The following is a 19,186-nucleotide window of genomic DNA, read 5'->3' as shown; positions in this document are numbered from 1 at the left end:
TACTTATTTACCAATGAATGACTAACAGAGGTCTCAGGGTTGTCTAGCCAAGCAAAGATCTGGGAGAGGAGAAGAAGGCAAGGTATTTCATGATTAATTTGGATAATGGCTTCAATGTAATCGTCGTTCTGGGTCAGAGCAGAATTGAAGGATACCATAGATTTGGTTCCTTCATTTTTTATTTAAATCTCTTCTTTGTTGCTGTTGGTTTTGGAGATTGTTACTTGTCCATGTCATGATTGACATGAATGTTCAAGTTTAACCATGATTGACATCAATTTGGACGGACTAAAAAAACATAGTGGATTGGATGAATCCAGTCCAAAATATTTATGAGATTGGACTGGACCTGATTCATTCATAATAAATTTATATTAGATTTGATTGGATTAAGCCAATATTCGGTCCATTGATATAAGATAAAAATATAGGTATCAATGAACTGGGTTTAGATTAAAACCAATCTAAATTAAAATTAAACAAATTAGACAGTCAGAACATTGAATTGGACCGGTCCAAAATGGTCCAAATTGTTCATTCGATTGGACCTAATCCATTTGTAATTTTTAAGGTCGAGCTACCTGCGGGTTTGGGATGGAACACTGTTATTGTGTAGCCCAATAACAGCCCACGTTGTTATTTGTGGGGTGTCGAGCTACCCATCTCTGGTTTCACCACAGAAAGAGAGAGAGAGAGGGTTTAAGAGTCTTTTAGCCTAGCTAATTATTAATTAATAATACAAATTTATTGCCTTAATATCTTCATTTTGGCTCTAACTACTTAATTAATAAACATCCAGGTATTTCATTAATCTAGAAAAGAAAAGATTGGACCAATAAGTAACAACCCTAAAAATCAACTAAGGTAGTACATAGGATCCGGCAACTTGAAGGTCCTATTTCCAGTGTTGTTCCCTAAGATGTCACTCCATTGATCTCCAATGTTCCCAACAATTCTGTAACCACTCTCTTCAAGCGTCTTCCTCTCTCCTGATTTGTACACAACTGCTGTGGTTCCTTGATTGGATGATTTTCTGTCACCAAAAACATATATATATATATATATATATAACAATATTTGTCATCAGCAATATCTCCATTAATATATACAAATTAAAATTGAGAAGAAATTAAGAAGAAATTGTACTTTAGTATGAGCTTCTCCCAAGTATGAAATCCTGCTTTCTTAAGATTGGTTGAGGTGGCTTTTCTTTGATCTTCAGATCTTCCTGTTAAGAAGACAATCTTCAAACCTAAGGAGAGCAACTTCCTGTAAAGCCTCAGGCTCTCAGGCAGTGGAGGTGCCTCTCCAGTATTAACCCATTCATTGAATAACGTTGAGTTAAATGGTTCTACCCTGAAATAAAATTATGGAGAGTTAGTGGTCGTCCATTATATAATGCTCATCAAACGTGAATTCTTGACAAAGTTTACATACATACCCAAATCCATGTCTGGCATAGTAAGGTAGGTTGGAGAGGATGGTCTCATCGATGTCGAAGATCCAAACGTCCTTCCCATCTCCGGTGAGTTTGAGGTTCTCAGCGTAGAGAATAGCTTCGTCGACGACAACTTTGCAATCTTTCCGGTATAAACTGCCCAGCATGTAGTGGCCGACGTAGTCCTCGCATTTAGATGGAATTGTTTTCCAGCCACGGATGTTGTTAGTCTCAACGCCGAAGCGCCAGCTGAGACATGATACACCTTTTAGGGCGTGGCCACCGGCGCCATGTTTTGGCCGGAGAAGGTGGATGAGATGAGGTTCGCTACTACTACTAGGCGAAGCATGAGAAGTTGCGAGGATTGTGGCAATGAGGAAGGGTAAAATCCTTTCCATGACTGACAATCAAATGGAATTAGGGCTCACTATTACCATTTCAGACTGCCTAGAGGTTCTTATATAGATTTTTAATGTAAGGGCATTTTGGTCTCATAAAAAATAAATTTATTATGAAAAATTTGAGAGTGACATGGCGGCAATGATACATGCTATGCATGGGTAAAGATATAATTATTAATTAACTTTTTTTTCTTATTCTTTTTATTTGATGTAATATGATAACCCAATCTCTCTCTATATATATTAAAATAAATAAGTCTAGAAATTTTCTCATTTTTTTGAATTTTTATTTTCTTCATTTCATGTCATTTTTGAAACAACAAATGAGATGCACTTTCTCAATAACCTAAATAATTTCTTCTCCTAAAATTTCTCCTAAACTACCTCTCCCACTATCCCCACTTTCACCAAAATTATCTCTAATTCCTATTTATCTTCTAAACTATCTCTAATTCCTATTTATCTTCAAAATTGTCTCTAATTTAGTAGAGAGTTTCTCTACTAAATTATCTTTAATTCTTATTTATCCTCTCCCCTACTTTTTATCTATATTTATCTAAAAAATCTTGGATAAAAAAACCTAAGAATTATTTAAATATTCTAACAAAATAATATAATAACTTTAAAATATTTATTAAAAACACAAAAATAATTTTACATCTTAACAAAATATATCGAAAAATATGTAATAACAATATAAATTATGTTTTTTCGGATTATCAATTCAAATGTTTTTCAAATATTTAATAATATGTAGTAGATTAAAATAAATAAAATTCAAATAACAAAAAATTTTCAATATTTTATAGATTATTTAAATATTTAAATAGCTAGATATTTATCATAACTAGATTTTAAATCGATAAAATAACAAAATTATGTAATAAATTTAAAAAAATTCTTAAAAGTAGAAAAATAATTATAACATAATATTGAAATTAATAATAAGTTTAATATCTTACAAAAGTAATAATGAAATTATGTAATAATAGTATAAATTATAACAAAATATTTAAGTATTTAAATAACAAAATATTTAACATAAATGTATTTTAAATTAGTTAAAATATAGAAGTTATGTAATAAATTTTAAAAAAAATCTAGAAAGTAGAAAAATAGTTATAAAATAATTTTGAAATTAATAATAATTTAATATTTTACAAAATTAATAATGAAATAACTTTAATAATAATTTAATATTTTTACATAATATTGTAAATAACTAATTTCAGTTATATCATTTAATAATTCAAGAAAATAACTTTCATAAAAAATAATTCTTATAAATGATAATTTTAAACTCTTAATATATATTTATTATATGATTATATATACTAATATTAATATTTTTTGCATTTCAGTAATTATTTATTGTTTTTTGTGATAAAATTATTTTTGTTTCATTATTTAATAGAAAACTTTCAATAATTGTTGGGTTTAAACTAATATTATTGAAAATTTTAAATTTGTTTATTGTACATATTGTATTTCTGTTATAACTTTAATATTTATTAGAGATTAAACTATTATTTGAGATTATACTATTTATTGTATGATTTAATATATTTTTAGTAATTATTATATTTTTAATTATGAATATATTTTAACAAAAATTGTGTATTTTGTTATAAATTTTCAATAATTATTGGAGATTAAAGTATTGTTACTTATGAGAGATGAGACTATTGATTTAGTTGAAATTATGAGTGTACATGAGTTGGTTCGGTTCGATTGCAGGCTATTTGGCCAACCAAATTGAGCTAGTCAAGTTGGGGAGTTGGTCAGCTGAAACCAATTGACCATTTGTGACAATCGACTCACTCAGATTGTATCGGTTTGGGTTGACTTTTTGGTTTGGTTAATCAATTCAAAAGATTTAAACTTAAAAATTAAATTTAAATTTTAAAAATTATAGTGCAATTGTTAAAAAATAAATTTATGATATAAAACATTTTAGACTAAAAAATATGGGAAATTTCCCAGTTTTCCATATTAAAATCATATTTAAAATATAAAATATTAATATATATCAATGGTCAGGTCATCTGATCTGGGTTGGTTTACAAATGGCCAAAGCATAACTGATCCAACTTGGTTGAGTGGGAAAATTTTTGAACCAAAGCCAACCTAAAATATTAGAAAATTGACCAATGTAACTCGGGTCAAGTTGATCAGGTTGGTTGGTTTCATCAGTTTGATGAATAAACCTAATTGAAACTAATTATTGTTATTTTGTATTATAAAAAATTTATTAAAAGTAGTATATAAAACATGAATAATTATTAATATTTTAAAAAGTTGAAAATATAAAATAATTGTTTACTCTTATGTGTTTCTATTAGGGTCATTTACTAGAACACACCTTATAGTTTTACATATTTACTTAAACCTACCTTATAGTTTTTATTTTACTAAAATATCCCATATATTTTACAACTTATTTACTTAATCAACCTTTCATTAAGGAGTGTTTGTTTTGCCATTAGGCCCATGATTTTTTATTCCAAAAATACCCTTAACACTTTTTATAGAAAATGAAATTGACCAAATATAGCCAACAGAGTGGTTGCCCATGTCTTATTAGGGGTAAAAATGGTATTTTTTATTTTCTTTTGATTAAATTATATGAATGAACATAAGGTCGACATTATCATTTTCCACTATCATCTAATGGAAGATTGATTAAATCCATTACAAATTATAAGTGGTGTTTTAGTAAAATTCAAACTATAGGGTAGATTTTAGTAAATCCATGAAGCAATAGGAGGTGTTTTAATACATGACCCTTTCTATTATTTAGCTTTCTCATAAGAAATGCTCCCTCTCTGAATCAATCCTGAATTTCTGCACCTTGGCGTTAAGTAGGCTGATATTAGCTTGCATGCTAGCCCTTTCCTTCTGCCTAGAGCAAGCTCGGTCCAACAGAACTTGGCCATAAGTGTTCACCTGCGAAAATCAGAAACAAAGTAAGGTGTCCCGCAGAAAGAAATCAAGAAGTTTTCAGCCGAAAAAGAAACAAACCTGGATGATACACTGGGTCAACCAGGCCCCAGTCTTGACAAGGTCCAACTCACTGAACCACCGCAAGTGTTTAGGAAGATGTATGCCCCTACCCAATTGAAAAGCTACACGAGCATCGCTCGACCGATCGATCACAGACACATCAGGGATGCTGGGGATAAAGGGAGGGATGTTGGATACATAAAGGCTGGCCTCCTACTCCTCCTAGGCAACTTGCGGCTCCTGCGGGTGCTGCTCAGTGCACATCGGGTCCCCTTCCCCCTCCAGGTCGACAATTGGAAGGGTTCTAGATAAAGAAACCTTCCCCCTGGATGACTTACGCTCAGCTCAACGCTTCTTACGAGAAGACCTCAACTCCTCCTCAGCTGACATCATAGAAGACAAGCTCGCCATACCTGCAGATAAAGACAGAACATCAGTAGATGAGATAACAGAGAAAAGGAGAATAAGTAAATATATGACCGGAAGAAAACATGCAACATGCGACTTGACAACCGACCCACCTATATAGCTAAGTCTTGCCTACACAAGCATCAACTCAGCTAGAAACTCTACAATCTTAGCATGTTCCTAGGCGAGCTGTTGGATAGCAGCCTGTAGCTCAACATTCTTGCATACAATGACCTTTTGGCAACTACTGTACTAGGTAATGTCGATACCCCAACCACCATCCTTCTCAATAAAAAAGAACCTTTGCTTCCAGTCCCTGACCTTGTTTGGGAAGTTAAAAATCTTCCTCCCACTGCGAAAAGGAAGGTAAAAACAAAACGGGCCAGAAATTCTTTTCATTTGTACCAGAGATGAGAAGGCCTCCAGACACAAAGGAAGCCTCGGTGGTGGAACAGACTGATCAGCCCAACCAATGTCCTAACCCCGATAGGGGTGAGCTGACCCAACGACACCATGTAGCGCCTCAGTATTGCAGTAATGAAAGGATGAAGGGGAAAACGAAGGCCAACCACCAGAGACTCCTCGTAAGCACACAACCCCTCTCTACATTGGTCCCAAGGATAATGACTAACAGTAGGCTCAATCCAACAATAGTCAAGATAAGGAAAAAGAATAGCTTGCCATTAAAAAACAAAGCTCATCTCAGTAGTTCGGTGCTGGAAACCAACTTGCAGAACACCCTCTTCCTCTGGAAAAGTCCAAAAACAGTGAATATGATTAGGCCCCCATATTTATAGCTCGCGAGAAGTGGGATTGCTGGCCCAGATGGGGACTACAACCGGCAGAGGCGCGCAGCCAGGAATTCAATGGCACAGGTGCGGGACAGCCTAGCAACAGTTCAAAAGAGCACACCAATTTGAAAGTTCAAAAACAAGTGCACACACTCAGTTTGAATTTAGGTGCGCATTTAAAATTCAAATCGCCCACCACGAACGCCGCGTGCACGAAGCCACCTGCTTTAGAAGATTCCAGAAGAAGCAGCTCGGGCCAAGCCCAAACCAGACGAACTGAACCACCAACAAAAGCAAGTAGACCCATAACGCCCCAGAAGTTCCTACTCTCTTCACCCGCTGGGCAGTGGCTTGAGAGTGAGGGGCAATTGATGAGGGGCATTTTGGTTACCCCATGAAACTACCGACACGTGGATGTTGCTGACAACACAATGTCCAAGTTAGCAAGATAGCTCGACAAGTCAACATGTGGTAACCGACATCAGGTGTGTAGCCAAGCTAGGGCAAGCTCGGGCTACCGTTACCACAACCATTGGAACAACTTGCCAAACTGCTCGCCACAAGACCCATAGACAACCTGTAACTGCTACGCGAATCTAGCAACTAACGCTCAAGCATGCCTTAAACTACAGAAACAGTTCCACAAGACTCAGAGACGTTGCCTGATGGAAAGAGAACCTTAGATAGCTATAAAAAATACTCCAAATCCACCCTAAAAGGTATGCGCACTAAAGCTCTTAAACTCTCTCACATATCCTCACAGAAACCCCAATTAGGACTTAAGCATCGAGGTGTTTTCCTGGGTAAAACCTACCCAAGCACTCTAACCTTTCTTTCTTCACAGCTCTTTCCAGCTCGATATCACAACTCAACACTGTCAAATCAGATCCTAGTTCGATCCCAGTCATTGGACACGGGGGAGAGAGCAGATCGTGCATCACCACAAAACATTGGATGGCATTTTATAGAGCTAGTCCTTACTATTAAGTAACATTTGAAAAAGACACAAATGCCTTGAAGTGTCATTTAATTTTTTTTTATCAACCATCTAAACGTTGAGAAAAAATTAATAGTCCCAATTCCTTGCCTGTTCCATTCAAGAAAGTTGGGTCATGTTTGTATGGGCATTTTGGTGACCCCAACTTTCTTGAATAGAAGAGGCAAGAATTTGAGACTGTTAATTTTTTGTCAATGTTTGGATGGTTGATAAAGAAAATTAGATGACATTCGAAGGGCATTTGTGTCTTTTTCAAATACCACTTAATGACTGGTTAACGACAGGTACTGGGTTATCACATTTTGAAAGTTCGGGTTCTGAATTGTTGCATTTTAAAGTTCGAAGACCAAAGTGGCACTAGGCCCAAAGTACAAGGTATTAATCGGGAATTTTCCCAAGTTTTAATATGGATAATAGCTATGTAAAGTCCGGATGAATTGGAGACAAAAGCATACACACCCGGCTGAACTGCCTATCATAATTGAACAAATTAATGCTCATTGTGGGCTCCATCTGGGACCCAACTATACTAAACACTGGTGTGTTCAACCATGATATTGGTCATAAGTAATTCAGTCGGATGTATATGTTTTTGTCTCTGGCTAATCCGCTGTCGATCTGGGCCAGGCTTGGTTTTAATTCATTCCAATAATCATGTTTTAATCCATTTCAATAATCAACAAGTGGAGGGGCTTTGCTTCGCAGGGGATGGAATGGAACCGTCGACTCGTTGACCTAGTCCTTGGTAAAAAACTGTTGAACCAATCAATGACCCATTGACCTAAGCAGTTGAACCATTGACCCGTTGACCCATTTAATGGTTTTTGGCTATTTTTTTATTTTTTTTAATCGAGAACCATTCAGGCAACCAGTTCCATTTTATCCTAATCTCAGTCCCTACTCCCTAGCCAAAAATCATTGAATCGGTCAACAACCCATTAACTCGTGCGGTTGAACCGCTGACCTGTTCAATAGGTTTTGGTTGTTTTTTTTTATGCTTTTAATTTTTATTGTTAGAACGGGCCATCCGTTCGAACTGAACATAATCGAACCATTGACCCGAAAATCAGTGGCCATAACGATTCCGTTTTCAGGTTGTATGAATCACACGCTCGAATGACATAAGACGTGTGGTACTGCTTAATGGACCTTACACACTCAATTTTTTGCTTGTAATTTTTGTTGTCAGAATGGGCCATCCTTAGGCAACTAGTTTTGTTTTACCCCAATCCTGGTCCTTGGCCAAAAACCATTGAATCGGTCAACGACCCATTGACTTAAGTGGTCGAACCGTCAACCTGTTAACCTGTTCAATGGTTTTTGACTGTTTTTTTATTTTTTTAATTTTTGTTGTCAGAACGGGTTGTCTGTTCAAACTGGACGGTCGAATCGTCGACCCAAAAACCGATGGCCAGAACGGTTCCATTTTCGGGTCGTATGAGTTACACGCTCGAATGACACATTAATGTTTTGCTTGTAATTTTTGTTGTTAGAATGGGTTGTTTGTTCGAACAGGACGATCGAATCGTTGACCTAAAAATTGGTGGCCAAAACGGTACCGTAAATTTTTTCTTATAATTTTTTGTTATCAGAATGGGTCGTCTGTTCAAACCGAACGGTCGAACCGTCGATCCAAAAACCGATGGCCAGAACGGTTCCATTTTTAGGTTGTATGAGTTACACTCTCGAATGGCATAACACGTATGATACTAGTTAATGGACCTTACAAACTCAATTTTTTGCCTATAATTTTTGTTGTCAGAACACACTATTCATTCGAACCGTCGACCCGAAAACTAGTGGCCAGAATGGTTCTGTAATTTTTTGCTTGTAATTTTTGTTGCCAGAATGGGCCATCCGTTTGAATCGGACGGTGGAAATGTCAGTTTTTAGAACGTTATTAACATTTATCAATAATAGTAAGTAATTATACTATTTAATTAAATAATCATTAATGATAGATTTAATAATATTATTTAGTTATTTTTAATATAACAGTAATTATTAAATTTATGAATAAGATTTATTAACAATATTCATTAAATTAATAATTACCAAAATAAAATAAAATTAATAGTATTTATTAGTAATAGTCAGTGATTTATAATATTTTATTAAACAATCAATAACAATACTTTTAATAACATTTTTAATTATTTTTAATATAACAATAATTACCAAATTTATTAATAGTATTTATTAATAACAGTATTTATAATTTTAATTTAAAGTAAATATCTATTTACTAATAATATTTATAATAATGGTAATTATTAATTATAATCACTAATTATATATTTATTAAATTACTATAATAATCAGTAATTATTAAAACTGGGTTACTAAATTTATTAATAGTATTTTTTAATTTAAACTAAAATTAAAGTAAATATCTAGTTATTAACCATATTTATAATAATAACAGTAATTATTAATTATAATCACTAATTATATATTTATTAAATTAGTGTAATAATCAGTAATTAATTACAGTAATTATTATCTTATGTATCTATTAATCGGAAATTATAGTTGTGGAATCCAAATCCGGATCACTAATGTAATGAACCAATTAATCTATGAAAAACATATATTAAGAAATACAAATTTTATAAATCTTACAAAGTTATTAAACTTATAATTCCTAAAAGAAATACAAATTTTATATGTATCAGTGTGGTTAACAGCGACGTGCATTAACCACATTCAGTATTCTACAACCTCATTCAGTATTCCCCTGAACCTGAACCAGTCAAATGAGCCCTGTTCACGGGTGACCCAGTAGAAGTAGGCTCGTTTCGTGGCAAAAGGTTTCTTCTTGTTGGCCTTGGATCCAGCTTCTACGGCACCTTCCTCAACGTCGTTCTGTTGCTTGATGTTGTTCAAAACGTCTTTAACTATACTGATCAGTGGTGTGGCTCCAATCCCCACCCCAACAAGGAGCAAGACATCATATTCTTTGTAGTCCTGTGCCGGGGCTGTAGACATGAATGATTATTAATTGCTTGCTAAAACACACATACACACACAGACAGAGGAGTTAATCTGCAATCGTGTACCTGAGCAAATACAGCTTTGAGCTACGATGTCCAGTAACCTAATGTGCGAATATGAATGCTCAGATAATCATCTCCGGGGGTTGGTTGTGTGATAGAGAAAGGATGCCTGAAGAAAGAACATAGCAGAAACAAAGCATGATCATCAGTAACAACTTCAACCAACTGCAGAATTTTTATATGGTAGAAGCCAAACGGAATTTTGCTCAATTATGTGTGTACCATTGCAAAGAAGAAACAACTGAATAGTTGACAAAGATATATTGCCCACTTCTGTACTCAAATCCTTGGGGTTTAGACACATTGAGTGACAGCACATATCCTGGATAGACGGCAACTTGAGGAATTGAAAATGAACAGAAGTATGCACAAGGAATTAATGAATCTCCATTGTAATATCTTGCAATTGATAATATAATATTGGGTTTTATGAGATTTGATCTTACCTTCAAAATCTTCACTGTCTTATAGCCAGACCTGAAGGCGCGAATCAAGCGCTCGCATCAAACAGGTGGTCAGAGTACCAGAACGCAATGAAACCAATAAGCTTCTTGAGGGGTTTCGGAAGCCTGAGTCTGGTCCACTTGTGGTCAAAGTAAGGTCCACCGCCCGTCAAATCATCGATCCATTCACCAATGAAATGATGTTCTTTGAGCACGTCCATACGTTCCCAAGCCACTGCAACTGGTTGCTGAATACAGTAATGGGTGGTGCAAACTGTAAGTCCTGGTTCACATTTATATCACACTCTTCTTCTCCTTCTTCAAACCCAAAAAGAAAGAAAGAAAGATAAAAAGATTACAAAGATTCCAGCGATGCAAATGTCCTCCTTACACACACATCATCATCACTATAAGATTTACCAAAATCTCAGCTTCTATACACATCATGATCCCTTCCATCTTCCATCTCTACTTTGTCTCTTCCATTCGCACTTGACAGAGAAAAGCCAAAAATTAGAACTATCGAAATGCCCCCAGTTTCCTCGTTTAATTACCAAGTTCACCAACGAACAGAATGATGAAGAAAACGCCGGTACTGGATGAACTTCCATGTGAAGAGGTCGACGCAGATGGAAACCCAGAGCACCAGCACCCAAACTCGCTTCCAGTTGTCCTCTAGGAAGTAGGCCGCCTTCCGGTAGTATCGCTTGATGGGGTTGGGCTCTTTGGTTGGAACCAGCTTTTGGCTAAGTAATTGGCTGAGGTTGCGATTCTGGGTCATCCCCAGATTCGTCAACCGGCTGGGCGCTTGCAGCAGCAGCATCTCCAAATTGTAGACCTGTTAGACAGTCACATACAAACATCGTTAACACAAACCAGAAGCTACGAACAGACTGTACAGATTTCTGTAGATTTCAGATCTACTTGCTTGCTCGAAGAAACCATTAACCGACCTCAATTTAAAAACCCTAAATGAATTAAAAGGTTTCAAGCAATAGAAAGACGAGAGCTGTCAATTTAAAAAATAGAAAAAAACCATTCAATTATGTCAAAAACTAGACTTTCAACCACCAGATGACCCATAACAGCTGCATTGTGAGCTTGACTTTCAACCACCAGATGGCCCGTTCTTCTCTAACGACCCTCTCTCTAAAGGGTCTTACGCACTGAACTCGCTGCTTTAAGACTCATGCAGAGTCCTTAAGTCATTCCGTAAACGGCCTGTAGTCAGGCTCCGTAGACTACACTTGACGCGAGGTTTTGTGCCTCGACTCGTGAAGCATGAGGGAAGGCAGATTAATATTAGACTCTTTACGGCCCCTTTCGACTCTCTTTTAAGACTCGTGTTTGTATTTCACTCGTCTCTGTGTTTTGAACAAAAGCAAAGGTAGTTTTCTTGTTTTACGCCATTTGCAAAATGCTTCTGAGTACGAACCATATCTCTATCTTGCAATCTAACTTTTTAAACTTGTCTAAGAAACATCATTGATCAAATTCTTACGGCGGCAAACATATGAAGTCGATTTAAACTTGCCTGTAAACTGTTCGACCTATTTCCCCTTACGGATTTGACGTTTCCATTTACCTTGGTTCACTACCACTTTCCACTGAAATTATGGTAAGACGATGGTAAATAGTTTTATGCACATTCACAACATCTCCCGTGAATAATAATTAATAAGTATGAGAGATGTTTCTAATGCATGGTAGGATGTGTGTGAGGCTCCTGCAACGTTTTAAAAAATTATCTGGAAATGGAATTGTTCTGGCCATCGATTTTTGGGTTAATGGTTTGATGGATGGCCTGATCTAATAGTAAAATTAAAAAAAATTAAAAAAATAGTCAAAAATCATTAAACAGGTCAACGGGTTAATGGTTTATTGACTTTTTCAATGAGTTTTTACCAGATTTCAGATTTTAGGTAAAACAGAAACGATTTCCTGGACGGTTCATGGGCCGAAGGGTCCGACTGTCTGTATCAACGGCAATTTGAAAACGTTCGGCGCCTTTAAGATGCCAGGTGTGAGGAGCAGATTCAGTCTCATAGCTTTTATGTGTGATGGCACATTGGTCATGATAATCAGTTCATTGTTTAAGCTTCCCCCTGATTCCAACTTGTCCTTGGCCAGCTTGGCCTATTCTGCAGCTGTAATTGAAGCACCTGGCCAAACTCAGCCCAAGACCAGTTCGGCATACTCAACTCACTTTTGGCCCTAGTTTGCCTCGGCCAAACCTCAACTCAACCCAATGCCTAACCTCAACCGATGAACCCAACCCACCTAGCCTTCGGCCACCAACACGAAACCCCAAACCGCCTAACCTCGGTCTTCAATCTTGGCCTACCCTTAGCTAGCTTAGATCGTCAGCTGCGGGGGTGATTCACTTGGTGTGTTAGTTGGATTGTTTCAGCATACACGTGGATTTGATTCCCGCAACCACCCATAGGTGTGTTAGTTGGATTTTGAAAACAAATTAACAGGTGTGTCACATTTTAATAATGGGGGTTGACAAAGGGTGAGGGAAGGGGGATGGGAAGTCTTTGTCTAATGACATCAGCATATCCTCATTAGCTAATTCAGATCCTTATTTGTCTAAAATAAGTGTAAATACTATTTTACCCACACTCATGCATTATGAGATGTCATCCACAACTGCCCACATTGTTTTTACAAACAGAAAGGATTTGTGGGGTCGAACTATACCCCATCTTCTCTGGTTTCACCAGAGAGAGGGCTTAAAAGTCTTTTACCCTAGCTAATTATTAATTAATAATACACATTTATTGCCTTAAAAATTGCAATTGAGGCCCAAAAAAGGGTTTTTTTTCACAAAAATGGCAAGGCAAAGTACGTAAAGCCCTTAGGATGTATAGATTTTGAAAAGTTACTCAAAATAATAATAAAAAAAAGATAACCTCAATCGGACATCAAAGTGCAATGTTATGGCTTCCAAAAGTTTACCCATAATTAAGTGCACAACCTACGACTTGCTTATTAGGTTGAACGGGTCAATGGTTGAACCATTTGGGTTAGACGGCTTTTAACTGAAAGGGGGGTTTCAATAAAACCAAACCCATAATCAATAACAGGTTAAAAACATTGATGATAAATAAGAAATGTTTTTATTAATGATGGAAATGGAATGTAAATTTTAAAACCAATTGGAATTTGGAAGTAAAACTATTTTCCTATTATCTCTCATTAAATCTCATATCTAAGGTATATTCTCTTATTAAATCCTATATTTAAGATATATTTTTCTCATCATAGAATTCTACTAATTAAATCCACAACATTAATTTTAATAATATAAAAATAAATATTTTGAAAAATAATTTAAAAACAAAACCATTTTCTTCACTCTCAGTGGTGGGTAAGCAATTCAATCATAAGGAGTCAAATGCGTTAATAAGTAATGTCATAATAAAATAATAAAAAATTAAAATAAATAAAATATATAATAAAAAAAAGAATTGGGCATGTCACTAATATTGTATATTCATTATACTGAACAAAAATAAGTATGAAATGTAATAAGTATTTTTATAAATGACGAAAATGGACCCAAAATTAAAATCAACCTAAAAATGACAATAACATTTTTAAAATAGAAAATACAAAGAATAAAAAAAATAAATATTATACATAAGATATAATATAATCAAAGGAATATATAAAAAATTATATATTAATTATGTCAAACAAAAATTAATGGTGATAAGTAAAAATTATTTATATAATGCTGGTGAAATATATAATTTAAAATTGAACTGATATGAAGGCAAAGCTTTTTTGTTATTTAAATGGTGGTGTCAATGATCCAACTTTTCAAAGAAATTCATGATGTCATAAATTGAATAATAAATATTTAAAAAAGATAGAACACAAAAAAAAGTATGGAGTTTTGTCAAAGACATATCGTGACATTTCTAATGTTATATATCATCATATTAAATAAAAATAATTGTTAAAATAAAAATTATTTTTATTTAAGACAGAAATAGAATATAAAATTTAGTAGTAGTAGTAGTAGTAGTAGTAGTAATAATAATAATAATATTAATAATAATAATAATAATAATTGCTATTGTAATTTGAAATTTATGAAGGTGCACATTTAGTACAAGTATTTAAGTTTATTTTTAATCATATTATTACTTGTATTAATTTTTAATTTCTATCTTAACTACGATATATATAAAATTCACGTAATTAATATGAAAAAAAATTTCATATTTGCACGTGATTAATTACTAGTGAATTAAAATTTAAAAGTCTCAGGCAATTGAAAGACCGGAGCTGTCAATTTCAAAAATAGAAGAAAACCATTAAGTTATGCCAAAAACTAGACTTCCAACCACCAGATGACCCATGACAGCTACATGGTGAGCTTGACTTCCACCGTAAAATGCTTCTGGGTACGAACCATGTCTCTATCTTGCAATCTAACTTTCTAAACTTGTCTAAGAACTTCATTGATCAAATTCTTACCGCGGCAAACATATGAAGTCGATTTTAACTTGCCAGTAAAGTGTTCGACCTATTTCCCCTTATTGTTCACTAACACTTGTCACTGAAATTATGGCAACTAGTTCGTGATGACAATCTGTAGCTTTTGTGTGTGATGCCACACTGGTAATGGTAATCAGTTCATGGTTTAAGCTTCCCCCTGATTCCAACTTGTTCTCGCCCAGCTTGGCCTTTTCTGCAGCTGTAATTGAAGGCACCTAGACAAACTCAGCCCGAGGCCATCTCCGCATACTCAGCTCACTTTGGCCCTAGTTTGCCTTGGCCTAACCACAGCTCAACCCAATGCCTAGCCTCAACCAATGAATTCAACCCACCTCGTATATGTTTAGTTCCATTTATGTTTATTGAGTAAACGTTTATTTACGGTGCCACATAGGCGCTCCACCAGCAAATACCTCATTAATTGCATTTGTATGTATCAAATTTTGCAAAACTGTGTGCCTCTCCCATTTCAAGAAGATTCATTTTGGAGCTTCCTGAAATGGGTAGGAGTTTATTGACATTTTGCTGATGTGGTGCTTAATGGCGTCTACATGTCATAAATGCCCTCATTAATTGCTTTTCTTGGTTTTGCAGTCACACAAGTACAAAACATTTACTTAACAAACGTAAACGGAACTGATGAGGGCGGATTTGACCCTCCAACGAAATTATGACACTTGACACCTCATGCCAACTAAGTGCAACCTCTTGACAACTAGACAACTCGAGCTAGCTACAGGGGGCTCATCACCTTCAGGCAGCTCGCCACTTACGGGCAGCTTGGCACTTATAGGTAGCTCGGCATAGGTAATTCCCCACTTAGGGCCAACTCGGCACTTACAGGCAGCTCGGCACTTACAAGCAGTTCGGCATAGGCAACTCACCACAGGTAGCTCGACACTTACAGGCAGCTCAGCATAAGCAGCTCGCCACAGGTAGCTCGACACTTACAGAAAGCTGGCCACTTATAGGTAGCTCGCCTCCTATCAGGCCACAAAGACTTGTCTCGGGTGGAAGCACCTCGGCACATCACCGACAGCTTGGTGAAAAGCAGCTCGGTGAAAAGTAGCTCGGTGCAAGGTAGCTCGTTGTAGAGTAGTTCAGCGTATCGCAGGAAGATTTCCTACCTGGCAACCGTACCTGCCAGATCTGGAGACTGCTCCCATGACTTTGGCCAGGCAGCGTCGTGCTTGCTAGTCCCTGACAAGCGTCCCCTGTCTGGCAGGGCTGTACCCTGCAATGGTTACCTGCGCCCACCAGCTCAGCCCTGGCAAGTAACGGCTGTGGCAGAGAATCAGAGGCGATTACACCAGATCTGTCAGAACACCGCTATATAAGAGCTCCGACCCCCCAGAGGGGAAGGGGATGAAAAATGGAGGTAACCCCTGCTCTCTAGCTCTCTCATTTCTCTAATATCATCTTCAAGCTCTCTACTATCAAAGTGCTAACTTAAGTATCGAAGTGGCCCTGCTGGGTAAACACCCCCGGGTCATCTAATTCAGTTCTCGCAGGTTCATCAACTCCCACTGTGAACAAAGAGGAGCAGATCATCTCATGCAGAGGGCAGCCAGGTTGCACTACACTAGGTGGCTCACCACCAGGGAGTTCGTCACCAAGTAGCTCACCACCTGGAAGCTCGTCACCAAGTAGCTCACCACCAGGGAGCTCGTCACCAAGTAGCTCACCACCAGGGAGCTCGTCACCAAGTAGCTCACCACCAGAGAGCTCATCACCACGGAGCTCGTCACCAAGTAGCTCACCACCAGGGAGCTCGTCACCAAGTAGCTCACCACCAGGGAGCTCGTCACCAAGTAGCTCATCATCAGGCAGTTCGCCACCAGGGAGCTCCATCATCCTCTGAGTCACAGGCCACCTGGGAGCAGGTCAAATGACGAAGTACTTAGCCAATAATTGGTACATCACAAAAAAAAATTGGTACGTGACAAAAAACGGTTACATCAATTGGTGTCGTCTGTGGGAATACGCTACAAAAAGCTAAGTTCTCATCCTACAAAAGCTAAGTTCTCATCCTACAAAGGCTAAGTTCTCATCCTGCAAAAAGCCAAGTCCTCTCCCCCCAAAAAGCTAAGTCCTCACTTTTTAGAAATTGAAGCTCTCGCTTTATAGTTTCCATTTTGTATGAACTCAAAGACTGTGTAGGGAGCTAACAGGCTAAGCAGCTCTACCAACTTTACTTTCAATTCAGATAAAACCTCATCAGTCCTCTTCGTGAGGTTCCCCCTACAAAGACGAAATCTTCGTGGCTTCCGCAGGAGTTGGCGGCCAATAGACTGCACGGGCGCCCTTGCTGGTCGAGCCTTCCAAGGCTCCCATGTGAGCTGGCGACCTAAAGTTAGTAGTGCTGCCCCCGAAGGTCGAGCTCCTAGTAGCTTCTTGTAGGAGTAGGTGACTGGAATTACGAGGCTGATGCAGCGCAATCATATCTCTAAGGCACCCACCTGGTCAGTTCGGCACCTCACAGGTAGCTCGGCACCCGGTCAGCCCGACACCTCACAGGTAGTTCGGCACCTGGTCAGCTCGGCGCCTTACAAGCAGCTCGACACTTGGTTAGTTCGGCACCTCACAGGTAGCTCGACACTTAGTTAGTTTGGCACCTCACAGGTAGCTCGACACCTGGTAGGACCGTACCCTGCAATGGTTACCTGCGCCCACCTGCTCAGCCCTAGCAAGTAACGACTACGGCAGAGAATCAGAGGTGGTTACACCAAATCTGTTAGAACACCGCTATGTAAGAGCTCCGACCCCCCAGAGGGGAAGGGGATGAAAAATGGAGGTAACCCTTGCTCTCTAGCTCTCTCATTTCTCTAATATCATCTTCAAGCTCTCTACTATCAGAGTGCTAACTTAAGCATCGGAGTGTCCCCGTCGGGTAAACACCCACGGGTCCTCTAATTTAGTTCTTGCAGGTTCATCGGCTCCCGCCGTTTATGAAGAGGAGCATATCATCTCATGCAGAGGGTAGACGGGTTGCACTACACTAGGAGGCTCACCACCAAGGTAGCGCACCCAACAGCTCATCAAGGTAGCTCACCACCAGGGAGCTCGTCACCAAGTAGCTCACCACCAGGGAGCTCCTCACCAAGTAGCTCACAACCAGGGAGCTTGTCACCAAGTAGCTCACCACCAGGGAGCTCGTCACCAAGTAACTCACCACCAGGGAGTTCGCCACCAAGTAGCTCACCACCAGGGAGTTCGCCACCAGGGAGATCCATCATCTTCTGAGTCACAGGCCACCTAGGAGCAGGTCAAATGACGAAGTACTTAGCCAATAATTGGTACATCACAAAAAAAAAAAAAATTGATACATGACCAAAAACGGTTACATGAAGAACCAAACACCCTCCTAGCCTTTGGCCACCAACACAAAACCCTAAACCACCTTAACCTCGGTCTTCAATCTTGGCCTACCCTTAGGTAGCCTAGTTTCCGGCTGAGGGCTGACTCATTTGGTGTATTAATTGGATTGTTCGAGCATAGATGTGGATTTGGTTCCCGCAACCACCCAATTTTAGAAATGAAATATTAGTGGTAAATACCACCAAATATCAACAAACTTTTAGCCTAGTTCGGGTTGCACCCTTCCCAGCCCAGCCCGGGGCCTCCCAACCTACAGCACTGCTGTGCTTATCCACCCGTACCAGCCCTACATCTGCAGCAACAACAAAATTCAAACTATGACTAAAATGTAAAATCTGATTTAAATTTGAGACCACTTACAGATAATCAAGAAAAAATCCATTATCATAAAAAATTAGATAATTAAGCTATCTGAAGAAGACAAGTTGCATTCAGTCTTATTCCACAAAGGGAGAAAATACTAGTTAACCCATAAGAAATCTTGATGCAGTTGAGTTAATGCAGAGCTATGAAGCTGCTGTGGACTTCTCCTAAGTCATTCTCGATCAGTAGCTAATCTAGTGATGCCACTGTTGTCTTCTAGTTAGAATTCACTTATTTACCAATAACTAACAGAGGTCTCGGGGTTGTCTAGCCAAGCAAAGATCTAGGAGAGGAGAAGAAGGCAAGGTATTTCAAGATTAATTTGGATAATGGATTCAATGTAATCGTCGTTCTGGGTCAGAGCAGAATTGAAGGATACTATAGATTTGGTTTTGG

At 37.6% G+C, this 19,186-nt stretch overlaps 1 protein-coding gene and 1 long non-coding RNA gene across 7 annotated transcripts; both read right to left on the bottom strand.

Moving 5' to 3' along the window:
- Positions 1–755: 755 nt before the first annotated feature.
- Positions 756–1,836, bottom strand: LOC104598372 (acid phosphatase 1-like). The gene is made up of 3 exons (XM_010260407.2): positions 1,442–1,836; positions 1,147–1,356; positions 756–1,033 (listed from the first exon to the last, which is right to left on the bottom strand). The coding sequence occupies exons 1-3, from the start codon at positions 1,834–1,836 to the stop codon at positions 856–858; spliced, it is 783 nt and encodes a 260-aa protein (XP_010258709.1). The 3' UTR covers positions 756–855.
- Positions 1,837–9,599: 7,763 nt separating this feature from the next.
- Positions 9,600–11,972, bottom strand: LOC104598257 (uncharacterized). Of its 6 annotated transcripts, none has more exons than XR_016078296.1 (5): positions 11,491–11,972; positions 10,541–11,375; positions 10,317–10,431; positions 10,098–10,203; positions 9,600–10,016 (listed from the first exon to the last, which is right to left on the bottom strand). It is a non-coding gene; the product is annotated as an uncharacterized LOC104598257 (long non-coding RNA). The 6 variants fall into 6 exon arrangements; XR_735330.3 differs by having other exon boundaries at positions 11,574–11,971; XR_016078297.1 differs by having other exon boundaries at positions 11,609–11,971.
- Positions 11,973–19,186: the final 7,214 nt, after the last annotated feature.

This window comes from Nelumbo nucifera, chromosome 7 (genome assembly GCF_055504915.1).
Source record: "Nelumbo nucifera cultivar China Antique chromosome 7, China Antique-T2T, whole genome shotgun sequence".
NCBI lineage: Eukaryota > Viridiplantae > Streptophyta > Magnoliopsida > Proteales > Nelumbonaceae > Nelumbo > Nelumbo nucifera.
Note: the sequence above shows the minus strand (reverse complement) of the source record. Positions and strands in the feature narration are given on the sequence as shown.

Coding starts and splice junctions, on each gene's coding strand:
- LOC104598372 (XM_010260407.2), bottom strand. CDS start 1,836: ATGGAAAGGATTTTACCCTTCCTCATTGCCACAATCCTCGCAACTTCT. Junction 1,357..1,441: donor TATGCCAGACATGGATTTGG/GTATGTATGTAA, acceptor ATTTTATTTCAG/GGTAGAACCATTTAACTCAA. Junction 1,034..1,146: donor TGGGAGAAGCTCATACTAAA/GTACAATTTCTT, acceptor TTTTGGTGACAG/AAAATCATCCAATCAAGGAA.